Source organism: Triturus cristatus, chromosome 9, assembly GCF_964204655.1.
Source record: "Triturus cristatus chromosome 9, aTriCri1.1, whole genome shotgun sequence".
Taxonomy (NCBI): Eukaryota; Metazoa; Chordata; class Amphibia; order Caudata; family Salamandridae; genus Triturus; species Triturus cristatus.
In genome coordinates this window covers 32,836,624-32,860,568 of record NC_140592.1, presented here as the reverse complement: position 1 = coordinate 32,860,568, position 23,945 = coordinate 32,836,624, and the positions used below count along the sequence as shown (strand labels likewise).

The window sequence follows — 23,945 nt, the reverse complement described above, 5'->3', positions numbered from 1 at the left end:
TACCAATCAGGCCTAGGTTTTGCTGTGTTTTTTGTAATGCTGCTGTTACCCGGGGTGTAACTCCCACCCTAGGAGGTGACCTATCCATCTCTCCGTTTAATGGACAGTTGAAGTCTCCTGCCATCACAATTTCCATGTTGGGGCCTAGCTGTGCAGCCTTTAGTACTGTTCCCATGAAGTCCCTGTCTTCTGTATTTGCTGCGTAAATAATAATAAGGCATAGAGTGTGCATGTTTAGTGCCCCTTCCAGGATTATGTATCTGTCCTTTGCATCTATAATTGTTTTAATGGTTTGGAATGGGGTCCCAGGGGCTATCCATTTTAGGGCTCCCCTTGCGCACCCCGAGTAGGATGTAGCAAAGATTTTCCCATGCCATCGTCTCTATGGGGGTTTAAGACAGTCTCCCCACAGATTTGTTTCCTGTAAAAAGGCAATTGCAACCCCATAACGTTTGAGATAAGAGATTACGTTTTGATGGCTTATTGAGGCCCCTCACATTCCATGTAATACATTTATAGGATGTTATTTTGTCGCCCCCCCCCCGGGTATTTTGCTTTCTTAAACCGTTTGTACTGTGAATGTTGAGTAATAGAGAAAATATTGATATTATCCAATCAGGAAGCTCCCCTCTCCCACATGAAATGTAACTTATTAGTGAAGGCATTTTCAACTAAAAGAAAAACATAACCGGCTGTTCCAAATTTTGCGCCCCAAAACCTGGAGAAACGTCTCCCCAACTTCCCCCTCACCCACCCGCAGTGGTCCCCTAAAACCCTCCTGGATTCCCCAACTATCAAGAGGGAGTTCGAAAGCCCCACCCCAGTTCCCCTTCATGTAAATTAGATAAAACTCAACAAAACGCTTCGTCGAAGGTGCGTTAATCCAACCGGGACCACTAAGCCCCGTTCGTTGCAAGCTCAACTAGGTGCTCAGCGAGTTACAGAGGATTGAACCCCAGAGTCAATTTACTCAGACGAAATAGTCAGTGTGTCTGATTGTTGGGGGTCAGCCAAATAAGTAACTTCAGAATGAATGAGCCCCATTATAGCCCTCCCCAGATTAAACTCTGTTTTGTTGCTAAGAACCTCTCCATACATTGAACATCTCCCCCCACACCATTTCGGATCTCCGAACCCTGGTACCTCCCATGAAGGATCTCATCCTCGAGGCATCCCCTGGTCCGCATCGTCCGATAATTGGATTAAGGGAGTAAAGGGGTTATGAGTGTCCAATGGGAGAGTCTCCGTTGTCAATGTCCGCCACAGTAATCCATTCTATGGACCATGTTGGAAGAGTTCCCTTTCGGATGAGGGTCACTGTTCTTTGGCTATCCAGTCGCCGATTGTTCCTGCGACTCTGTCCCTGCAATTCCTTGAAACTCTCCTCTTCACCCAGTCCTAGGGAGTCGATCCACTCTGCGGCCTCTTGTGGTGATTCAAAAAGGTGAGCTCTGCTTTCATGTTAGACATATAGGCGGGCCGGGAAAATCAGCCTATATTTAATATTGTGATCTCATCCTCTGTTTAACGGGTAGGTTTGTCTAGAAATGGTTCTCCCATTAAAGTGGATGCAACTTCACGCTTTGCTGTAAGTGCCAATGGGAGGAGCTGGTGGAATTTATCAAGAATCTATAAACTTCCTTGGAGGGTTGTGTTGCAATTGGGTCTAGAGTCTGATAGTTATACAGCTCGGGCTCAACAAAGTCGTGTGAAATCTGTGCATCCTCCTAAGGTCCCACAAGGTTGTTTGCAAACTGTTCATTCTTCTAAGTTGTCATTGGAGTATGTCACTCCTAGCAAGAGTGTAAGGAGAATTCTTCCACCTAAATGTTTAGATGTACAAGTTATTTCTACTTTGTAGTCAACTGCTTATTATTGCTTTATTTGTCTTTTTTCTCTTTTGTTTTTCGTTTCTCTTTTTGTTCAACTTTTATTTTATGAAAGAAAGGACATGTTGTAGCAGTCTTGTTAAAGCATGCATCTCCCTTTGTATTATTGTTCCTATCAGAACCTATTATGTCACAGCTACCGAGATAGAATGTCATGGTTTGAACTGGAAGGGACGGTTGATCAGTGTCCCTGGAAGCTGTGGAGACAGACAGTCATAAAATCTGATGTTCTAACACTTACTTGTCTCAGTGAGATTACTTCATTTTCCCTAGCACACTTAAAGTTACCCGACATAAGAACTTTTGTTTCAGTAGTCAGACTGCAACCAAACCCAGGCAAGCGGGGAGCACTGACTAGAATCAGGTTAGGGCCTAGGCAAAGGGTTTGTCTTGCCAACCACAGGCTAGCACTGGGGATAAAAGTAACACCTTCCAAACCTGAACTCTGAACACCCTGGGACCTGGGAAGATTCAGAGGGACTGTCCTGCTGTCTGCAGAAATGAGACTTGACCTGCTTACGTTGAACCCAGGACCTCAGAAGTGACTTCAAGGATCAGTTGGTTGACAACTTGTTAAAGCTACAGGGACATAACATGCTCCTAGGACCCTTTCTAACAGCTTCCCAGATGATCAGGACTGGAGCTTGGTGTGGATTTTACTGCCACCCTGTGAGTTTCTAAGCATCTCCACTAACATCCTGGGAGGCTTTAGAAGTGTACTCCTGTGGTCTGGAACTTAAAGGACTAAAATCAGAAGGTAAAATCTTTGACTAGGTCAAACCTGGTTGATGTAATTGACTTGCACTCTCTCGCAGCCAGAGTCCAATTGCATATACGTCTTGTTCTACCATGACCATTGACTATCATTGGCACTTTGTATCTCCTGGTGCTATTTTTTTTACTTAAACATGTATTAATTCATAACTTTGGTTCCTCTTATTGGATTTTGTTATTTTGTTGTAAATTTGTTTATTAAATTATATAATTATATTTTCTGATTTTGTTTTGGATTTGTACTGTTTTGCATTTAAGCTTTATTTTTGTTTTAATACTGCATAAATACTTCACATGTTGCCTCTAAGTTAAACCTGACTGCTTATTGCCATGATACCAGAGGGTTAAACACTGGTTTATTTAGTGACTTTTGTGATTCACCCTTACGAGATCTCACTCCCTCAACTAATTCCCCAAATGCTTCCACTCTTCACTTTCTGTTACAATAGTGCCACCAGATCAATTGGGGGTATAGTATATATATATGGTAATCCAAGAAGGGTGGCAGACTGCAGGTGGCCCACGGTAACAGTTACTCAGTTGGCCAGAGTCAAACAATGGGACATGATGACGTTTTTCTCCCCCCACTGCCCCATCTTAGATCCTATTAAGCCTGGCTCCCCAGCTCTGCCTGCTGCCACAGCAGTGTGCTTCCCAGGCAGATCTCACCCAGGACTGGTATACTGCTGGCCTCTCCTTTCATCACCATAAACGGTGCCTCGACCCCATTCAGTCAAATGTACACTTATTTGCATCAGGCAGGAGTACACAACATTTATTGTTAAGAAACCTCACAAACCAATTATTGCTCTCCTCTCATGGAGCAAATTGTCTCTGTGCAGTGGTGACTGAAACTAACTATTGTCGCGGGAGAGACCAATTAGCATTCAGCACGCCTGCACCCTTTATAGAATACAGTTTTTTAAGTGTGTGATGTAAATGTAAAATCATTTAATATATTTATTATTAATCTGAAAATAATGTATAATTTTGCAGCACACATACAATTCAATGTGTATTAATTTTTCAACAATGTAAAAAATTACCTCGCGTTTTTATTTAATCTTTATGAATCTTGGTTATAAGTCCTATTATTTAAAAAACCTTTTAGTTTTTTGTTACTCAAACTAATATATATACACACTCATATATAATTTTAACAGTTGAGCTAATTTTATTTATTTCACATTAGTCCCTAGGGGGTGTAACCAGGTGTCAGCCAGTGGCTGGGTATGTGTGGCGCTCACGGTATTCAAAAGATGGACTGAAGTACATTTGAGCCTGTTTTGACCCATTTTGGGCGGTAGTAATTTTAGATGTGTATTTGTGAATAGCAGCTGTCTTACTATTTTAAAGTGTTTAACAGCATCTCTTCCCCAAAAACCTTCCTTATATGGCCTTAAACTCTTCCCATTTACCCACTCCTGCACTAATCCCTTCCATACTTACTGCTAATTTGTAAAGCTACATGTGCAGAGATCTCCATCACTTTGTCAGAGATCTACAAACAGAACAGACGGGAAAGACTGAGGCAGAGGTCTTCGGCCGTGGGTTTGTGGATTGCATTTTGTAGTACTTGAGTAGTACTCATATAGTACTATACGTACTACAAAATGGAATTTGTGAATCTGGTTCTATGTGTTTAGGAGCCATGAAAGAGTAGGAAGTTCTCAGAAGCATGGATCCTCTTTGGTCAGCTCTGCTGTGGCTGCTTGCTGTTGTTGCCTTGTTAAGGCCTCTGCAGTGCACAGTATTGGTCAATGCTCTGTACAGTGACACAAAATATAAATCTATTTCTAGGAATGACACATTGCTCACTACTGCTGCGGTATCTGGAATAGATCGCTTTCTTAGGCTATGAGAAACCCAGAAGCCTGTCAGCTGGCAAACTGCGAGGTTCAGCAGTTCACTGTTGACTCTGGGTGGGCTGTGAGCTGATGAAACATTTGCGATTCAGCTATGAAGGATTGTACTCCATTTGTGAGCCTATAGAGCTCTACCTGAAATATAGATCTGTGTGGATGGGAGGTGGTAGCGAACTATTTATTCACTGAAAAGGGGAGGGGCCATTCTGTCCTTAATCAAGGACCTGATATTTCAAAATATCAGGTCCTCGAATTAATCTTAGTCTACTGTGTAATGCTCTGGACCAGAACGCAAAATCTAAATATATTTATGGCACGACAACTTTGCTCACATGTTGTGGTGGAGCTCCATGAAAGAAGATCCTAAAACTTGTTTTCTTGATTGTTTTAAAAAGTGTGTAAATTACTGATATTTTAAATAACTTTTAAAAAGTGATCTGTCAGCCATGTTGAGAAGAGGTCTCCAAAGAACCGATTAACTGGATATTTTGTTGTGTTTTTTCAGGTGAATGGGAATGGTTAAGTGATGTGCCATCCGTCCAGCCGCCTTACCAAAACGCCATCACTTTTCACACTCAGTTTGGCCGTACAGGAGATTTCACCAACACAAACCTAGGGAAAAAATTCAAGAGGATTCACTTGGATCATATGCATCAACTGGAATGGCGGGGCCCACCAGACAAGGTGCTTACAGTGACTGGAGAGGATGGGAAAGCTTATCACAGCATCCTGCCTTCCTTCTTTCATCTCCTGGAAAGTCTTCGGCAAGAAGGCAGGGACTTTTCTGTGATTCTAAGGACCTTTGGCTCAGACCTGCCCCGAGCTCTTCATGCTGTGCTTTACACCATGGAGGGTGGACACGCTCAGTTCCCTGATTTCCAGAAGGTGTCGGTGAGTAGATTCAGGTGGGCCTCTGGAGCGTTAGGGCATTTTAGGAGGAGGAGGTGGGCACTAGTCCATTGTGTTATTTATAAATGTGTATGTTCTTCTTATGTAAGGAGTACAATGAATTTGGTTCAAAGCAAAGGGTTTCCTCTTTATACTATGTTGTCTTCAATGCCTCCCAATAAGAAAATTCAATGCAGCGTTCTATTTTATCACTGTAGGCCCATATATTATAACAGGTCTGGCTTGCCAGCGCAACAGTTGCCCACATTACCTAATTTGATCAACAGAAAAAGAGCTTCAAGAAGCACTCCTGAGCGAGGGGCTTTGGATCTGCAAAATGGCCGCTCTCTAGAGATGCTCCTACGGCCAAGCCCCTAATCTGACCACAATCCTGCAATAACCGGCTGAATTACCCACCTGCTGGCTTAAATGGTGATCGCTAACCATCGCACCTGCTAAGAGGGCGTTCTTTGCTGCCGCTGTGCCCAGGTGTGGGACCGGACTGCACAGACATATTGTGGGACCCGCGGATAGTGTGACTGGGCCTAGACAGCTGCACCGAGCCCCGGCGTTGCGTCGCACCTGAGGCCGGTGCCATGGAACCACGCTAGGATGCTGTGCCACTGGGGGTAGAGGCCTGATCCTTGTCACCTGGGGCCCCCGCCCCGGTGTTGCCTTCACTGTGTGCGACTGTGATGGGCGGCATGTGGCAGTGTTCCCCCTCTGGCAAAATTAAGTCAGAGGAGACCCGGGACAGTGTTTAGAGCCTCCGCGGCTGGAAGCCCAAAGAGACTGAAGAATTGACACTGCTAGGCCATTGCAGACATATGCGAAGAGGAGCAAGGGAGCAGTTTGCTGGGGGGGGCAGTGCAATGGACACTTAAAGAACTGTGATAGCAGCAAATGTGCCGCTGCTTGGCCACTTGTTCATTAGCCACATTTCGAACTTATGTGCAACCGGTGCGTGTGGCGTGGCTGATCTGCTGTGAATGCGAGGGCAGCCTGGGGCACCTCGCGCTGTGGGATACACTCCCGTTCTTGCTCACTTATGTGAACGTGATCCCTAATTGGGGCCGGCACCTACGATGTCAATGGTAACCTTGTAGAACAGTGCTACGTTGAGAATGTGAGGGCCCCCTTTTTTCTGGATGTGACGTACCTCAGGCTGTTGCTGGTATATTCTAGAGGGAACACGACTCCACTGTGTGGGACTCTAGACTACAGCCTGCTTGTGGCCACTGGCTATGCATGTGGCCCAGGGCGTGGTGGGCCCCTAAAGCTTTACTGAGAGGCACAAGCTGCAAATACACATATCTTGTCCTGTTCATCACTGTTGGGCGCTAGAGCAGCACCTTCTCGCACGCTTGCCCTCTGCATTATATCTCGACTAACACTGGCACCAATTCACATCATGGGGAAACACGATATTAAACGATCAAAGCTCCCTTTTGAGAGCAGACGCCTAACCAGGCAAGGGGGATCCGCCGCCGCCGTCCGATGCGTCTCCAGAATGCTCTGAATCACATTTACAACAGGACATTGATGTGAAGGACCTTCTAGTAGAAGTGCGATCAAGCCTTAAGTCAATAAACGCAAAACTCAACATCCTCACCACCCGCCTAGATCAAGTTAAACAGCGAGTCAACAAACATGAAGATGGCATCGTTCATCTGGATACCCATGTGTGTCGGATGCGGATGACGCACAGGCGGAATCCAGGGAGCAACTACTGAAGATGAACAGAGTGCTCAATATTATAAATGCCAAAAATTAATATCTTGAGGTGCGCTCCCGGCGCAATATTCTCTGGATTACAGGTGTTCCAGAATCCACCAACATTACAAAAATGGAAGACTACGTCAAGACTATCCTCTGGGAACTATTTGTGGATGGTCTATCTCTGGTATTTATTGTGGAATTTGAGCATCACTCGCTGGGCCCCAGTCCTCCCCCAGGTGCACCACCTCTCACGATAGTTACGCACATCCTCAACTACTGAGACGTACTGTCTTGCGATGTGCACGGTAATGTGGGTCCATCAAATATCAAGGGAATAACTTGTCCTTTCGTCCTGATTTCACGTTGTCTGTGGAGGCTGCCCGTCGAGAGATTCTGCCAGCTAAACGGGTCCTGCAGAAATTCCCTATGCTCTGAGCTACCCAGCTAAGCTACAGGTATCCTGGGAGGGCAAACAGAACTTCTTCCCGGATGCCGACTCCGCCCTAAAATTAGCCCAAAACGTCACCAAGGTTAAACACCTCCCCCCCCCCTCCTCCCCAGCCCCCGGTTTCACCACATGCAGGCAATAAGAACTCACTGAGCGACAATGACTGATGCTGCCCCCTCTCATGGCTTATTGGCAGGAAATGCTCATAGTCAAAGGTACCCATTCTACAGATCTCTACTCGTGCGCATTCCCATTACATGGCCATGTTCGGTGCGCCCTAATATTTGCTCTTCATTAAGTTGCACCTGGGAGACCCTTACCATGTTTATTTACAATATGTTGCTCTTTGATATGTTTGGCTCGACTACCCTGCTGCAACTGGTAGGGTTTGATCGCCTGGCCTCTCTCTGCCTTCAGAGATGATTCTTACATATGTCTCTGAATTGTGGGGATGTTTGTTGGGTGGGAAATTAGATGGTTCCTCTCAACCTGGGGTATGGATTGGAGTGGGCGGGGGTGGTTTGGGACTGTTTGTTTTACATGTTTGATTTTAGTGTATAATGTTTCTGTTTTAGGAATTCAGTCTCCACACACAATTCATGTTTCAATTGCACACCTTGATAATGTTCCGCTAATACGTCCACACCGCTCACATCCCAATAATACCATGACTTTTACCACTTGCGTCACATGGAACATACAGTCTTTACGCCTATAGGATGACGCGATTAGTCAATGCCTACCTCACTAGGCCCAAAGTATATATTTTTTTTCCTACAGGAGACACACCTGGTGAACCCATCGCCATCTGCGCTGTGCTCCAGATGGTGTGGGACATAAACGCTGCCACATACTCCAACTACGCCAAAGGCGTTCCTGTCTTAGTTCGCATACACTAAATACGATAATCCTAGATAATGGCCTGCGTGACGTTTGGAGACGAGCACACGACAATACCTTGAAAGGCACCTGTGTTACTACTGACTTTAATACCTGGTTCAGAATAGACTATTGGCAAACCTCTAGAGGGGTTCAGACATGGACCACGTAAGTGAGACACCTTCGCTGTACTTTGTCGGACCATGCCCCTGTCCTGCTGGAGCTGTGGCTTCCTCAGGCAGTGCCTCCTGTGTTCACCTAGCAGTTACCTCCAGATGCACTTCGAGATGTGGTGTTTCGAGAGGAGATTTGAGGTGCCATGTGGACTGCTTTGCCACCAATGTGGGTTCTGTAGAATCACCTTCCTTTGGGAAGCCTTCAAGGTGGTCATTCGTGGGATCTGCATATCTAAGCAGTTGGGAGTGCTGAGGGTTATATGTGATTATCCTGCATTGAAAAAGACATTCATAAGTGGAAAACAGAATATTTCCGTAGTTCTGAGACTACTGCACTCGCTCACTTCTGGGAAGCGCTGTCCTATTTTGCATAAGAAGCAGAAAGGAAAGCCCACTACGTCCATATTGGCGCCCAGGTTTGGAGATACAGCGAGGGTGATCGCCGGGCAAGACCCATGCGAGTCTACACCACAGACCACGCACTTACATTGTGGAGTTGCTGGATGAGGAATATAACCGGACTTCCTCCCCATCAGATCTACTCCAAATGATGACTTCTTTGTAGTGTTAGTTGTCTGAGGCCACGTCGGTGCTTGGCACAGACGAGTGTACGGCCTATTTTAATTCTATTCAGCTACTTTGGCATGACCATGCGCAACGTGAATACTTCAGACTCGTCCATCACTACAGATACAATAGTGCCGATTAATGGCTCACTCCCTGGGGACAAATCGCCCATCTTTGATGGCTTGACCAGGGCCATTTATAAGGAATTTGCTCCTTTACTGGCCTCCGCATCTGGTAGCGATTTTCCAAGACTCGCTCGAGACCAGATATCTGCCACATTTGCTATAGGAAGCTGTGGTAATCACGTTATTAAAACCTGAAAAACAGGGTAACCTGTGTGCTTCCTACAGACCCCGATCCTTAATCAATGTCGATAATGTATGCCAAGATACTGGCTAACCGCTTGCAGCTACTTCTACCATCGATAGTTCGGCCTGATCAATCGGGATTCATACCCAGTCGATCCACGATGCACAATTTACACACAATATTTGCGCTGATGCATCACTTGGATTCCCAGGTCTCTGCAATTACTGCTCTTTTAGGAGCCACCAAGGCCTTCGATTCGTTAGAATGGACATACTTGTTCCCTTTGTTGGCGCGCCTCGGCCTCAGTCCTCTATTCATTAACCAGATAAAGTTACTCTATGCTCTACCAAGGGTCCGGTTGAATGGTCTACGTTCGGAACCCTTCAATATTACCCGTGGCATGAGACAGGGCTGCCCACTAACGCCTCTCCTGTTTGCGATAGCAATGGAGCATTTGGCGGTGTGACTTCGACAATGTCATGCAGATAGAGGTATCAGTTTTTCCACCAGTGGTCTAATCGTCTCCATGTATGCGGATGATATTGCTCTCTATGTGCACAACCCACATGAGAACCTACCCCCCCCCCCCCGTCCCTCACTCGCGAGGTGCGCTTTGGTGGCTACTCAGGTATACAAGTAAACTGGCCAAATCTGTTTTGTTCCACCTTACAAATGGAAAACTGCCCTTTCCCACGGAATATCCCTTAATGTGGGCCTCTGAACCGGTCCGATACCTCAGCATATGGTTCAGCCGTGACCCCGAAGAGCTATGGCAAGCAAATTATGGTCAAGCGATGGACTGGTTGCAAGACAGTCTCTATCTAGTCCAAATTGCTGTTGTCTCTATCAGGCCGTATTGCCATAGCAAAGAAGATAATACTCCCTACATTTTTATATATATTCTTTAATGTTCCCTTGTTAGACTTTGCATCTTTTGGCGTGTTTCCCCTGTCTTTTTGCTTTCTGAACTCCTGGTTTTGCTGGGTTAGTGTCTCAGCATACTTTCTCACTGCTGTTCAGTGTTAAAGTGCAAGTGCTCCTGTTGTAAATTGTTATTATGGATTGGTGTTTCCATGATTGGCATATTTGATTTACAAGTCAGTCTCTAGTAAAGTGCACTGAGTGTGCCGGGGCCTGTAAATCAAATGCTACTAGTGGGCCTGCAGCACTGATTGTGCGACCCACACGAGTAGCCCTGAAAAGGTAACTTTGATCTGCCACTGCAGTATCTGTGTGCAGTTTAGTACTGCCATGTTGACTTGGCAAGTGCACCCACTTGCCAGGCCTTACCCTTCCCTTTTCTTACATATTAGTCACCCCTAAGTTAGGCCCAAGATAGCCCTGAAGGCATAGTGCAGTGTATGTGAAAGTTTGGACATGCCCTGGTGTGTGTGGCTTGTCCTGATAGTGAAATTCTGCCAATTTCATTTTTCACTATTGCAAGGCTCTCTGTTCCCATACAATAGAATGGGGTTGGTTTGCCTAGAACATCCTATAAACATAACTACCCTTGGGAACAAGGTAGGAAAGTAAAGTTTAGTATGCCTTAACTCAGAATTTTAAAATGCATCTTTTAGTGAGGGTGATTTTTACATTCTGTGTTTCAAAATACCACTTTTAGAAAGTAGATATTTTCTTGTTTAGCCATCCAGTGTGCCTTTGCTGGGATGTGTATTGACTGTCTGGCTTTAGGGTGACCAGGGCTGGGGAGGAGCAATGGCTCCAGAGAGTCTGGATGGGTCAGGGCTGGGCTGAATAGACCTGGTCTACATTAATAGTAGGGGGAGGAGATTTCCTTTCACCTGCATGGGCCTGGTCTGCCTCTGACAATGCTGTCTCCACCTCCTGCCAGGAAGCTGCAGCAGAGAGGACAGACCTGGTTCTGGCTGGGCAAAGACACCCTCTGCCTCCAGAGAACAAAGGATTTTGTGGTATAAATATTGGGGCCCAGGCCCCAGAACTTAAGAACACTTTTGAACAAAGAAGAAGAGCTGGAGAAGCTGTGACGAGGAACTACCACTTTGCTGAGTTGGCCTGCAGTGGCTGCTCTGTCTTGGGCAGTGAAAGGACTGGACTGAAATTTCTGAAACTTCTTTATTGAGTATCTCCAAGGACCTGAAATAGAGCTTGCCTCCTGTTCTGAAGTCTCAGGAACTGCAAAGACTTCATCAACCTCTGGGTACCACTTCTGGAACCGCTGTTTTAGCTGCCACAGAGAAGGGAAACGCAGCCGACTCCGTCGCTGGCTCTGTGTCCTAATGGCACCGCAGACCGCACCATCCGCATCTCGCACCTCAACCCTGGTCTCATCGACAACGACCGCCGCCACCGAGCCGCTGCTTGCACCGTGACCTGTGGCCACCGCACTCAGCACCGCCTCACTTCACTTCCCCATCGTCGTCTCACCAACGCCGTCGCTGCTGCTGACTTCAACACCCATGACCGCATCGCGACTGGGGGCACTGCTCGTATGTTTCATGATGCACCGCCTCATCCCAAACAGCTGTCTGGGCGGACCGATGCCAGTTCCAGCTAACCGGCTCTGTCGCCTGCACCGCAACCTGCCAGCACCGCATTGAGCACCGTCTCGCCATGCACCATAAGCCTTGGTCTCACGATGCCGTCTGGACAATCGTCACCAAGCCACTGCCTGCACCGCATCAAGAGGACTCTGCGCCCTGCACCGCTTCCATTTTGCAACGCAACTGCGACGGTTGCCACGACGGGCTCGCACCACTGTCAGCCGCAATGAGAAAGGTACTGTTACCGAGTCTGTCCACACTTTAGCTGGTCCGTATCGACACGGTCAGCTGGAACTGTTGTTTTCAGCATTGCCGTAGCCCCGGACGGAGCTACCGACTCGTATGAACAGTGTTTTTCAAGGATTCTTGCAAAGTATACCTTTTTAAGTACTGTGTTGTGGTTTTTTATCGTTTGGTCTTGTTTTTAAGTATATAAAACATTGGATATTTTTCTAAAACTGGTGTGGTGTCCTTATGTAGTGTTTTTATTGTATTACTGTTGGTTATGTGCAAATGCTTTACACAATGCCTGTAAGATAAGCCTGACTGCTCGTGCCAAGCTACCAAGGGGGTGAGCAGGGGTTATTTTAGGAGTGTAACTCCCTTACCCTGATTAGGAAGAAGGGCCCCTAGTTGGACAGAGGTGCAAGCCCCTGCCAACTAGAGACCCCCATTTCTAACATCCCACTACCGCTAACCGAACACTTTTTTCAGCACATTAAATCCATCTTAATTGCACTCAGTTGGGCACACAAATAACCCCAAGTATCTTGGGATCTCCTTACCTTACAACTCACCCAGGGAGGGCTGGGGCGCTGGATATGAAGTTGTACACCTTGTGTGCTCAGGCACAATATCTACACTACAGGCTGCACCCGACTCCTTTTCAACCCCACACGGCCATAGAACTGGACCATGCTTCCCCCTGGCCATTGACAACAGCAGTGTTTGCTACATATAAAGCACTAAGTGCTGAAATGGATACGGTGGAATGCGTCTGTTGGGTTTGGGGTGGATTGTGCATACGTGAGGAGCTGGAGTGTTTATACTCCCCCTCCACCTCAATCACTCATAATCCTCAGATGCCGCCACTCCAGGACAGGGATGTTGTGTTGCGAGCGCACAGGGGCCAACTTAAAAACTTCCCAGACCTTTATCTCAAAGATTGCTTCATCACGCCAATTGAGGCCAAATCCAGACCGGGCCCCCTGGATACTCTCCTCTACTACCAACTCCGGACTGCTTGTTGTGCTATCTATGCGACCTTTTCTGCTCCACCACCCACCCTCCCAGTGCTGGAACTTATACACTTCTCCGCTTAAGCTTATTTGTCGCTTATACAACAGCATGAAAAACACCTCGCCGATTACCACTCCAATGGTGAGGGCGGCTTGGAATGCGGATGCTAACCCCCCGCCCTGACAGATAAGCAATGGGAATTCTGCTGCTGTAAGTTGCATCATCTTTTGCACAACAACAAACTTAATCTCATACATTTCAAATTTTTACATCGATTATATTGCACACCGCTTTAACTATTTAAGATTGGATTGGTGCCTGATCCATGCTGTCGGCGCTGTGGATTCCCCAGGGCACACTATATACATTTTATGTGGCTTTGAACGAAGGTAGCGCGGTTCTGGAGGGAAGTCTAAAAGACTAAACATGACATCACAAGACATCAGTCACTCTACTCCCCCTTGACTGGGCTCCTCGGCTATGTCTGACGTGCCTACCTCTTGTCGTCGCCTCACTGCCACGCTGTTACTATTAGCTAAGCGTACAGTTGCAGTACACTGGGAGTGTAAGCCTGGTCCTACTCACAAGATATGGCTGCAGGCTGTCGCATACTACCGGTAACAATTAACCAACTACTGGGAGCTAATGCCCTTACGCTCATGCCCCAAAGATATCTGGGAGCCCTTCTTCTCCTTCCTTCATCAACAAGACTCCTTGGTACCATTAAGTGGCACAACGGAGCCAGAACCCTCTAACTCACAGGTCAACCCCAAACCACATCATGTGACCCCCCCCCCCCCCTGGGAACAAGGTTGCCAGATTGGGCTATTTCCCGCACAATTGGGCGACTTTTTCCCTAGTTGTGCGGGAAAAATCCATGCCTGGCGGGGGGCTACTTTTTGGGCTGGATTTATGTAGTTGTGCGGGAAATACTGGCCTGGGGCGGGCGCCCACGCCCACCATCACCACAACATGCATGAGATCGTTCCTGCGCCTGCCTCTGCCTAATCAAAGTTGTTTAATCCTCCCGGGCCCCGCCCAGCGGCCCAGCACCAGGCCAGCAACAGTCAGCATTGGCATTTAGCAATCATCATTCCCAAATCCCGCAGCCCAGCCCCCCACCACCCACCCCCCTACCCAGAGAGAGGCAGCACGTTACGTCTTCTTCAGGCCAGCCAGCAACCAGCCACAGCAGGTAGCAACTCAAGTCAAGCTGCACAACGAACCAAGCCAGGCAACGGTCTGCAACGCAACAAGTCATTGGTCAATGTTGCAGTTGCCATTGCCATTGGCTAAGTTGAATTGACTAGTTGTTACATTGTTGCACTTGCTGCCTGCCGGTCCCGGGGCCGGGCGCGGCACCTGCTGCCTGCCAAGTCTGCACAGCAGCACAGTGCACACACACTACGTGACGTCACACCGAGAAGAGCCCATGGCCTCAGTCAGACCACGCAGGCTGCAGGCACCACCTCACTTTACCGTACCCCTCGTGGGCCGTGGTAAATAATTAGCCAATGTGGGGGGTCTCCAGGGCCGTCATGTTGTAGCGCGCGAAAACGCTACCAATGACGGACCTGGGAATTAATTTTAGGTCAGCCCCCGTGGTTCCCATATAATGCGGGGGCTGACCGGAGGCGGAGGAGCACGGTCTTTTCGGCGGCGATCTATGAGAGTGACAGACGTCTGCTTGCTGCTTCATGCTTGCTGATGCTGCTGATGACGACGACGACGACGAGTGCAGAGTGCAGCACAGGCAGCAGTCACACAGCGCAGCGCGCAGGCAGTGAAGACGTGACGTCACGTCTACTGTGTGACTGAGGAGGTGTAGGACTGGAGAGACGATGAGTCCGAGAGACCGAGACTCCTCCGGCTCCGACTAGTGCACTCATCAGCAGGCCCAGGCCCAGCCGCCCGGGCCCGGGCCCAGGCCCAGGCCCACCTCGCTCCAGCTCCAGCCCCAGTCACTCCAGCCCAGCCCCCAGTCACTCCAGCCCCAGCAGTCACTCCAGCCCCCAGGCCCGCCAGCGCCCGCCCAGCCACGGGCCCAGGCCCAGCCACTGCCACCGTGCCTGCTGCCAGCCTGCCAGGCAGCGTTCGTTTCCAGTCCAGTCTGCCAGCCACCCACCACCGGTGACCGCGTGACTCACCAGCGACCAGGTAAGTGACAGTGAGACATCATGACACAATCGTGTTTAGCGCTAGTGCGAAAGTCTTTTTTGGCGCCTCATCAATGACCTCTTTTTCAGCAGATACCATTGCTACCAACCTCCAACAGTGCCTTCATGTCTCTGTAGCTCCCTATCATATGCATTTCATTTGTTGTATAGCGCTATTCATATTAGTTTAGGGTGTCACTCACAGTACTTTACATCACACACACAATATACAGAGACAATGAATCACACAAGTATGGCATTCAGTCTATAGGGAATGTCACATAAGTCAATGAGGATTACAAGGTGTAGGAATTAAATGTCATCCATACTGTTGGGCAGTATATTTTAAGAGGGTTTGGGCTGGGAAAGCACAAACTCGGGATTTAAAGCATACCCAGTGGTTGGGGGTTGGCTTTACTAATAAAAATGTATATCGGCCCAAACTCATTTGAGCAACATTAAAATAATGAAAGACTGGGGAATTTCTAACTATATAGTAACACAAAAAAAAGTTCTAACTATACCATCCATGTTTGTATGCAGCTCTTTGATGACAGTTCATAAGTCACTGTCCTATGTTAGGATTGTAATTTCTGAACTGCAAGTAACACAAGAATCTCTGTGACAAAGGCAGTAACCCACTGAGCTATCCAAATAAAATACAGCCTATCTGCATTTCAAAACTACAAACCGGCAAAGGGCTGCTCTCCAGCAGGATCATTAATCACCAGTTCGCTGGACATTTTTAATTGTTGCATTTGTTTTCGACTATTGTATTCTGAGCAGTGCCTGTTTCATATGACAAAGTCACAGGGAGAACTGGTCTTAAAAATGAGTAGCATTAAGGCAGGTGCCCAGTTAACACCCTCCCACCATCTGTATATTGAATAGAATGTATATTTGTCGTTAAAATTGGTTCTGATGTCGATTTGCGCTTAATTGGACACTTGCTAATTTGGGCTGGTTTTTGGGCTGGAACTGGTCTGATTGGGATTATTTTGGGCTTGTATTTGAGCTGCATTGGGCTTGGGACGGGTCTAAAAATCTGGCAACACTGCCTGGGAATAGAGATATGGTTGTATCCCCCTGCCATCCTGCTAAAATGCTGGCAAGCCAATGTCTAGCTCAACCATCCTGTATCAGTCTCTAGTTGGAAATGTACATATTTGTAGCATATGCAAATTGTGTCTCTTCTTTATATTTGTTTTTTCAAAAACATTTTTTTAAATCTTTTCATTAATGCAATAAACAAGCTTCAGACTTAAGCAGTTGACCGTGCCATCATAATATGCAATTCTCAGATCGATAGTGCTGAAACAGTATAACACATAGGCATACAATAAAAACGGGCATAAATCTCCCCCACCCCATGCCAACAAACATCTCAGGACCCACCCATTAAGCCTATCAATGTGTCTCATGAGACCCCTCACAAACCTCTATACAACCTCCATGGCTCCCATAGTTTCTCCCACTTGCGGGGGCATCCATGGCTTTGATGTACCACCCGCTCTGTGCCGTGACGCCAATCCATGTCGCAGAGCCATGCAGCTACAGCAAACAAATGATGGACGGAATGCTGACAATGCAAACATTCTCCCCCAGTCAAAAGGTCTGGGTTAAATCCATCGTTCTTTTGCCCACTACGCCACCCCAGTTTGGACCCAGCCATATGAAAATCAGTCTTGACCCTGTGCCCCATGGTTACAGTCCAGACCGAACTGCCAGGCCAGGTCCTCCCTGGACCGGAAACAAGCATCCTGGGTCCGGTTTCAGGGTATGTCACCCTTCTTCAGCCAGGCTAGCTTGAATCCACGTCTGGGCATACCCATCCCACTTAGGGCGAAAAGTGTTACAGCAAACAAATAATGGACGGAATGCTGACAATGCAAACATTCTCCCCAGTCAAAAGATCTGGGTTAAATTCATCGTTCAGAGCCATGCAGCCACAGTCGGAGGTTCCGTTGCTCCCCAGGCACGCGCAATGTTCCTTTTAGCCGCCACCACCCCTGCCAATGCTAGCCATATTTTGGACCACTTCGGCCACGTAATCTCGCCCGTGACGCCAAGGATGTGCCATCGGGGATCCAGCAGGACATGTGCACCCACCACCGTCTCCATTACACGGGCAACGCCCTTCCAGTACTTCTGAAGCTTGGGGCAAGCCCACAAAACATGAGACTGACCCCCTCTCACAACACTTCCTGATGCATTCCTCCGAGCCTCCGCCCCTAATATGGACCTGCACCATTCTGGAGGCCTAAGACCTATGGGGGATGCAAAGCTGGATCAAACGAAAGTGCGCTCTGATGGCTATTTCCCTAGGGCATTGGAGGGCCTCTGCCCAGTCATCATCTTCCAGTAGGCCCACATCCGATTTCCAGGCTTCCCAGAAAGGCCCCAGGCAGTCAGGAGTGTTATTTATGAGTTCTTTGTACGTTAGCTACACTGCCTTTTGGATCATGGGGCCAGAAGGAGCCTATCCTCCAGGGGGGAGTATTCGGGAAGCACAGACCCGTCTTTTACATGGCAGTACAGTGCTGAGCGCAATTGACAGTATCAAAAGAATTCCCCATCATTCATCTGAAAATCCACCCGCAAACTCTCAAAGGATGCCATTTTGCCGCTTTTCCAGACGTCCCCAAGAACATCAATGCCGATGAGGGCCCATCTCCGGAACCCCACCAGTCTGTGCACTTCCTTCAAGTAGTCTTCTTCCCAGAGCGGGGTCTGCTCAGTGAGGTCCCGCTCCCACCCCGTCATTCTAGTTGCACGGTGCCAAATATCTATAACCGTTTTAGTATGTGGTGGCAAGTATGGGAAGCCCCCGCCCCAACGATATAATTCGCTCAATTGACTGCCCGTGCCCAATGCCAATCTGTTCACTCTGTAGGCCGGTTCCTCCAGTGGGGAGAAGACCCGGCCATTGATATTAATAAGATGGGCAGCCCTGTAGTATTTTCTAAGATCTGGGACTGCCAGCCCCCCTTCGTACACCCCCTTTTGTAGTTTCTTGAGCGCAATCCTGGGACTGCCCCCTCCCCACAATACCAGACGGAGATCGCCTGAAAGGAATCTAGGACATGATGGGGAGTATTTTGGACGGCATACAAAAAGCGCGGAAGGGCCATCATCTTGAATTAGGACTGCACGCCCCATAAGGGAAATAGGGAGACCTCTCCAATGCATAGCATCTTCTCTCAGCCTAGCAAGCTGCACCTGGAGATTCAGCTAATAAAATTCCGCAGCGGTCTTAGTAATCCAAATGCCCAGATATTTAAATTTATCCTTGCACACCATCCCCGCACAAGAGGACGGGAGGACCGGAGGGGCTCCAGCTAGTAAGACCCAAAGGATCTGATAATGTGAATGAGCCTATGAAATGTTTGGCATGGTCGGTGCATGTACAGAAGGATATCACTCTTCCCAACCTCCTCCAAGATCGATCCCCTTCACCGTCGGGTTCTGTCTTATCCATGCTGCTAAAGGTTCGAGTGCCAGCGCAAACATCGGGGACAATGGCCAATCCTGACGTGTCCCTCTGTGCAGTGTAAAGGCTCTGGAGACGGCCCCATTGACCCGCACCCTAGCCATCAGGGCAGCGCACAACAGTCGGATCCACTGTTGCAGCTGCGGACCGATGCCAACCTTCTCCAAGACACCAAATAGAATCGTCCATTCAATACTATCAAACGCCATCCGGGCGTCAAGAGAGGAGGGCAGCCGGGACGTCTGGCTGCCTTTGAGCCATATACATGACTCCATATAGACAGCTCCGATTTAGCAGTGTACTCCGATTAGGCATAAAGCCCAATTGATACGGGTGAATCGGGGATTGCAAAACCGGGCCCAGCCTGTTCGCAATAATTTTGGTTAAGACCTTAACTTCGAAGTTCAGGAGGGATATGGGTCTGTAAGAACTGCAGAGGTCATGTGGCTATCCTTTTTTAAGGAGAACGATTATAGTTGCCATTCTCAGATCCTCCAGAAGTTGCCCCACTTCGGACGCCTCCTGAAACATGTCAAGTATGTATGGAGCCACCTTGCCCACCACACATTTGAACATCTCAGTAGGTAGTCCATTAGGGCCCGCCGTCTTCCCGGATTGTAAATCCCTTATGGTATTCTCAACTTCCTCCAGGTGGAAATCAGACTCCAGAGCCTCCCTGTCCTCCGGCCCCAGAGTTCAAAGAGAAATATCACGAAGGAATTCAATGCACTCTGGCTCCATCCGTGCGGACTGAGATTGGTAGAGACTCTCATTGTAAGTGGCGAAAATTTCAATCAAGGCCACCCGGTACCAACTTGCGCCCCTGCCTCGGACCGAATCTCCAACACCCAGTTGCGATTCCTATCCCTTCTTTCTAACCAGGCGATAAGTTTGTTGGCCTTATCGCCCAAATCGTACACTCTGCGCTGTGTAGCGAGTGCATGCGCCGGGGCCGCGGCGTTCTCAAGATCCCGTAGGGACCTTTCTTTGAATTTAAGGGTGTGCTTGAGTCCCCCAACCTCACCCGGCGTCTCTGTTATGGCGCATTCCAGAACAAGTAACTCCTGTTCGAGTTCCTCACACTGATTTATGAGTTTCTTTGGGCTGAGCACCGCATGCCGCCTGCACAAAATCCCTTGCCACCACCTTGTACGCTTCCCATAGGACACTGGCAGACTCAACAGAGCCCACATTCTCAGTAAAGTACAACTCTGTGCACTCCTCGAAGTGCTCTCGGAATTCCTGGTCCCGGAACATAAAGGGATCCAATCTGGGCGGAAGAGACCCATCGCAAACTGGTTCGTGGAGTTGTACCTCCACCGGCGAGTGGTCAGAAATACCCCGAGCCATGTGGCGCCCCCACGAAAGAGCCTAGCGGCAGTGCTGTGTGTGAAGATCTAGTCCAGTCGGGCCCCGACGACATGTGCCGCCGAAATATGAGTATAATGTCTGGATCTGTCATTATGACATCTCCAAAGATCCACCAGTCCCATAGCCCGTGCAAAAGAAGACACCGGATGGGGACCCACCGTCCCGAAAGTGAGGTGTTCTCTATCCATTTCAGTCGCGAGGGCATCATTCTATAATATTTGTTATGCGCACTGTGCATATTGAAACTAAATTGACCATCTATTACTTGGACAACTGTGGCTGTGCTTCCTTGTTGTTGAATGTTCTCTTTTTATTTATTTATAACTCATTTGTAGTGCGCAACGAATCATCCCCGGGGTATCTCTCTGCGCCAGAGTAGCAGTCACCTAAAAAGAGACGATCTTAGAACAGCCAAGTCTTGAGCATTTTCTTAAATTGAGACCAGTTGGAACAGGCCTGGATCTCATCAGGGAGACTGTTACAATGGACGGGGGCTAGATGAGAAAAAGCACGACCGCCCATTTTGGCTTTCCTGATTCTCCGTGTGCAGGGCAAGTTACAATTGCTCGATCTCAACAGACGCACGGGCTGGTACAACTTAAGTTTCTTCTTAAGGTAGGCAGGGTGGGTCCCCTGCAGAGACTTGAAAACAGTACATAGAAGCTTGAAAACTGCCCGCTTTCTAATAGGAAGCCAATGCAGCTGACGTAGGAGAGGTAGAGATGGAGTGCGTACCGGTTTATTGAGGGCAAGGCGGGCTGCAGTATTCTGAACCACCTGTAATTTTGATAATAGGTCTTCCCTGATTCCGACTAGAAGAGTTTTACCATAATCTAGTCTACTAAGCAAGAGCGACTGGATGAGAGTTTTCCTTGCCATGAGAGGGATCCAAGGGAAGATTTTTCTTAACATCCTCATTATTCAGAAGCAAGTGCCTGACAATATCTTCACATGTTCCTCCATAGAGAGATTATTGTCAATTCTGATGCCTAAATTATTTGCCTCCCCAAGTTCTGATGGCCAACATTCTGGGGTCCACAAATCCTCCGCTTTACCAAACAGCAGTATCTCTGTTTTGATGGAATTAAGCTGAAGAAAATTATTCCTCATCCATATGGCTGTATTTGACATGCAGTTTTTAAACTTAGCTTTGGTCACTGCAGGATCTGACTCTATGGGGACTACTTTTGTCGAAAATGGCAATACATACAACCCCCCCCCCCAAAAAAAAAAAAACCACTGTATTGGTTTATCATGTCCCATGCTATAGGCTCGATTTGTTTATTATGAAACGCTATGACAGAGACAGAAGGTCTGCATTTTTATTGTGTAAATTATATGTTAAAGCCAATAGGCCATTATGGGGGTTGTGATTACACTGTGTTAAAGCCCGTAGACAAGTATTTTCTAACATGGACTTCCATAGATTACTGTAGTAGGCAAGGGTTTTAGTTCCCCCCTCTGACCAACACTATTTGTTTGGAATATCATTGCTTTTTAGGCCAAGCTTGAATAGTGCAATTGTTGGAAAGGGCTGCTGCTGCTACTGTGACCAAAGATGTTGGTGTCACTGTCAACACTGATAGCATTTCCTTCTGCCCACATCTCGACAAGATTTCGGGTACGTAACTCTTGAAGTTCTTTGAGGAGCATTCATCATTGCCTCTGAGTTGAGGGGAGAATGTTCATGATCAAGGTTCCGCCGCACTGTTATCCCACATTAATCAACGATTCCGCTACCGGAATACAGACGGATCACCTGAATCCTTTTATCGCCCTTCTCAGACTTGGTTCCGCAGAGTTATTGAACTTTGAAGTCCCTGCCTTTGATTACGAGAAGATGGCGCCCAGGGAGCTATGAGAACTCGCCCAGTGCCATAGAAAGTACACCGCCACTGGCCTCCGTTTTTTAGGTCTCGCCTGACCCAGCGCATGCGCTGGTCTGGCGAGACTTATTGAGAGGGCTCCAAAAAGTGCTACCAGGCCAGCCTAGAGCTACAGTGCATGTGCACGGGCGCGCGCGCCTCACTTTACCGAGATTACTTTCACTTTCACGGCCGCTTTGATGTTTGATCGCGAATGCGATCACTTTCACGGCCGCTTGGCATTGCCAATAGGTCTTGCTTTTGGGACCTTATAAGTATTTAGTTATGCAACTGTTGCATGGCTAAACACTTATAAGGTCCCAAAGGCGAGACCTATTGGCTATGCCAATGCTTGTTTCTTCAAGCGATCAGTACCCCCCACCTCTTGGTCCGCCTCTTGAAACGCCAACCTGCCTGCTGCCGATGTGCTCCTTAAAGGGAGGACGCGGCACTGACTGCACGAGGTGACCGCCGTTTCTGTCACTCACTGAGGGATAACAGACGGTGAGCGAGGGCGGCCACGGGAGGCTTAGCGGTGAACACAGTCCACTAATCGACCAATCAGATGGTCACTCCATCCCTATTCTGCCTAGACTCTGCCTCTATATTTACAAATATAGTGTTAACCTCTCACTGCCTCCTCCATTCCGTTGTTCTTTCCCCCGACCACAGGTGCTGGTTTTGTTTTCTGGCATTAACAGAACACAATAGTGCTATTTCAATGAAAGGAATAATTTCAAAGTTGCATCATGTCACAGAGACACACTTGCCTCTGTGTCTCTAATAAAGTCATTACTTTCCTTAACATTAATTAGAAAAAAAACTCTATTTTCTGGAACGAAGTATGGTTTCCTCCTATGGCCATCAAAGTTAAATTCACACCTATACTCACGGTGTATTCTATGGATTTAAAATTAAAATATTTTTACCAACAAATCCCTCCATTAATCTACTTCTTGCAAGTGCTCTCAGTTAAACTCGTTACAAAACTCTTGTTTACCAGCGTGCCACTTGCTACTAAGATTTAAAGTTTTATGTACGTACTCGGTTTGGTGAAAAACGTACCCTTGTCGCTCCTTAAGTCCCCATTATGTTCTGAAAAGTTTAATGGCTTTGTTTGCTGTCATTGCATCCAGTCTGGTGTATCATGATCTAGTCTCCTACCACCTTCTTTGAGCCCTGTTTTAACCTTAATCAAAACCTTGTGATTTAGGCAGTACAGATGGAAATCCATGACTGTCTCCTCCAAAATGCCTCTGAGTGTTTTGGAGTGTCAGGATCTAGATCCGTTGTCTATATTCAAGAGAATGCAGCATTTGTTGATGTCTGTGATGCTGCTGTTCACAGCAGTTTATTTGATGGTAGACTTGTAACTACAGCCATGCTTCCTCTTGTAGAGTCATCCTCGCATATTGTGCCTCAACCCATGAGGCTGTTTCTATTACTGGCTGGTGTGCTCTTCTCTTGAGGATAACCTGGACATTTAATTCTTCTACATTTTGTATTCTAGACACTTTTGAAGCTAAATCTGTATTTTGGAGAAAAGAATGACACTTTCGAAATATGCTAAAACTTTCTTCAAATACCTAGCCACCAAAGAGTGCAGGACCTTCTAGTGGAGCAGCTGTGCAAATAGGACCTGGATCAAAGACCGCAGAAGACTTACTATTCCCGCTTACTTCCTTACTGAAACCATTTGTGTTCACAAGATTGTGCAGGTTTCTTTCTTATCCAGCAAAGTATTCGGTTCTGCCGTTCTTCTCTCATTTGATCAGGAAACTTCAGGCC

At 47.5% G+C, this 23,945-nt stretch overlaps 1 protein-coding gene across 2 annotated transcripts in view; it reads left to right on the top strand.

The window, feature by feature from the left end:
• LOC146797314 (uncharacterized) overlaps positions 1-23,945 on the top strand; it is a 421,742-nt gene that overhangs the window by 342,600 nt on the left and 55,197 nt on the right. For both annotated transcript variants that reach the window (XM_085624305.1, XM_085624304.1), the window contains exon 2: positions 5,034-5,419. In XM_085624305.1, the coding sequence (XP_085480431.1) occupies positions 5,034-5,419 (386 nt within the window). The remainder of the gene's footprint in view (positions 1-5,033; positions 5,420-23,945) is intronic.